This window comes from Nanorana parkeri, unplaced genomic scaffold, assembly GCF_000935625.1.
Source record: "Nanorana parkeri isolate BGI_ZX_2015 unplaced genomic scaffold, ASM93562v1 scaffold81, whole genome shotgun sequence".
Lineage (NCBI taxonomy): Eukaryota > Metazoa > Chordata > Amphibia > Anura > Dicroglossidae > Nanorana > Nanorana parkeri.
The window spans coordinates 941,994-943,785 of NW_017306349.1; the positions used below are offsets into that span (position 1 = coordinate 941,994).

General features: G+C 49.6%; 1 protein-coding gene across 1 annotated transcript in view; it reads left to right on the forward strand.

The window, feature by feature from the left end:
• Nucleotides 1-1,001: 1,001 nt before the first annotated feature.
• The window catches only part of LOC108805034 (60S ribosomal protein L36a), a 4,445-nt gene continuing 3,654 nt past the window's right edge, over nucleotides 1,002-1,792 (forward strand). Inside the window, exon 1 of the mRNA XM_018576987.1 lies at nucleotides 1,002-1,033. Within this exon, the coding sequence (XP_018432489.1) occupies nucleotides 1,031-1,033 (3 nt within the window). The 5' untranslated portion in view covers nucleotides 1,002-1,030. The remainder of the gene's footprint in view (nucleotides 1,034-1,792) is intronic.

Below are 1,792 nucleotides of genomic sequence, written 5' to 3' on the forward strand. Positions count from 1 at the left end.
GAACTGCAGTGAGTGAACAGCCGATTGCAGCCGAGCGGCATGTGGCTCGGCACCCCCGTGGTACCGAGCAGAATAGAAAATAAGTGAAAAGAAAAAAAAGTTGAAAAATCATTTTAAAAAAATGATAAAAATAGTAAAAAATTATAAAAATAAGAAAATGAAAATATTCTAAAGAAAAGAAAAACAAAAAAACAATTGGGCGGAACCAGTGGTGACAGCTAGCTCCGCCCAAGTGTTTCCTATTAGCCGGCACCTGCCAGAGTCTTCTAGTGGTCCTGACCAAGCGGCCCAGTTGCTATTGTTTAATGACCGTTCAGCATCCCCAGGTCCTTTGGGGACGCTGATCTGTCCTCACAACTGGGCGCAGCCAGCAGTGAGATCACGGCTGGCTCCGCCCAGCTGTTATTTGAGTGGAGATCGGTCGGCCAACAGTTCACCATGCTTCGCCTGTCACTATGGTTCAGCCGAGCCGAAACATATGCCTTTGGCTGCTGCATGCGCTAGAGTGAATAGCCCGTAGAGCAGCCCTTCGGTTCGACTGACCCGAAGGACAGAGGAAGCAGGCCAAAGGATCAGCCGAAGCTACGGCTGGATCCTTTGGCTCTTTAGTGAATAACCCGCTTAGTGTTTTGGGAGGTTTACACGATTTTCAGGCCTAAAAATTTGCATTTTAACATGCATGCTATAGATTTAAAGGACGTGTAGCCAAATGTACAACGCGCACAGTGAGAAAGCTGACACCTATAGACACGTCTGCATGTTATTATATATTCCATTATTGCACATTAATGACGCCAGAACAATTAAGTATTGTCCTCAGCAACACAGAGCACAGCCGCCGCCCCAACATCATCCCTGCCCTGCGTTCTCTGATAGGGGTCGGAGACAGCGGTGACGTCACACGTCGGCGTCTCAGTACCATAGAGAAGAGCGTACGGCGCTCTATCCGATAAAACACTCTGTGGTAATCCGCAGTACTCTTCAGACCTCACTTCCTGCTTCCTGTCCTTCTTTTACGCGGCTGGCCAAGATGGTGAGTGTTGTGTAGCTTTTCGTCTTCCGTCAATCCTCCGCCATCCCCGGTTTGGGGCTGATTAGTCGGGCCGGGGCGATGCTATATGCCACGTTGGGACTGTGTTTGTTAGGGATGTGTCTGAATGTCCCCGGGCTGGGTCTTCCGAGGGGTTGGGGTAACTGAGGACGGGCGGTCTGCGGTTCTTCCGTGTACGGGGTGTTTGGGCCTTGCTGGGCTTTCCTTGTAGTGTGACAACAGCAGCAATAGGGATATAGCTCAGAACCCGGGGGAACATTTAATTTGCGCTGTGTATAATAATTTGTCATTATTATACAAATAAAGCTTTTGTTTTCATGTTTTGTGCTGCTGATCTGCGTCCTGCCTACATGCACCTAGTCGTGACTGCATGGCATTTCTTAGTGCTGCTGATCTGCAGCCACTTCCTGTCTACATGCACCCAGCATGGCATTTCTCAGAGTGGGCTTCCTCATGGTGACAACCATGGCACATGTCCTGTGTAATCCGTGTTTTAAATTGGCTCTTGAGCCAGGGGGTGAGCAACTCCAGTCCCCCGGCTGTGCTTTAACTGCATATCCCAACCTGTGGCTGTCAGGCTTGCAATGTCTCATGGGACTTGTAGTTCCACTGGAAGAAACTTGAGTTGCCAACCCATGCCTGGGGGGATTGTTAGAGAGAGGGTTGTCACCCTATTACAGGAGGGAGCCGAGAAGATTCCACAAATGGTTGCTGGACCAGGAGTCAGGTATTAAGGTCCCG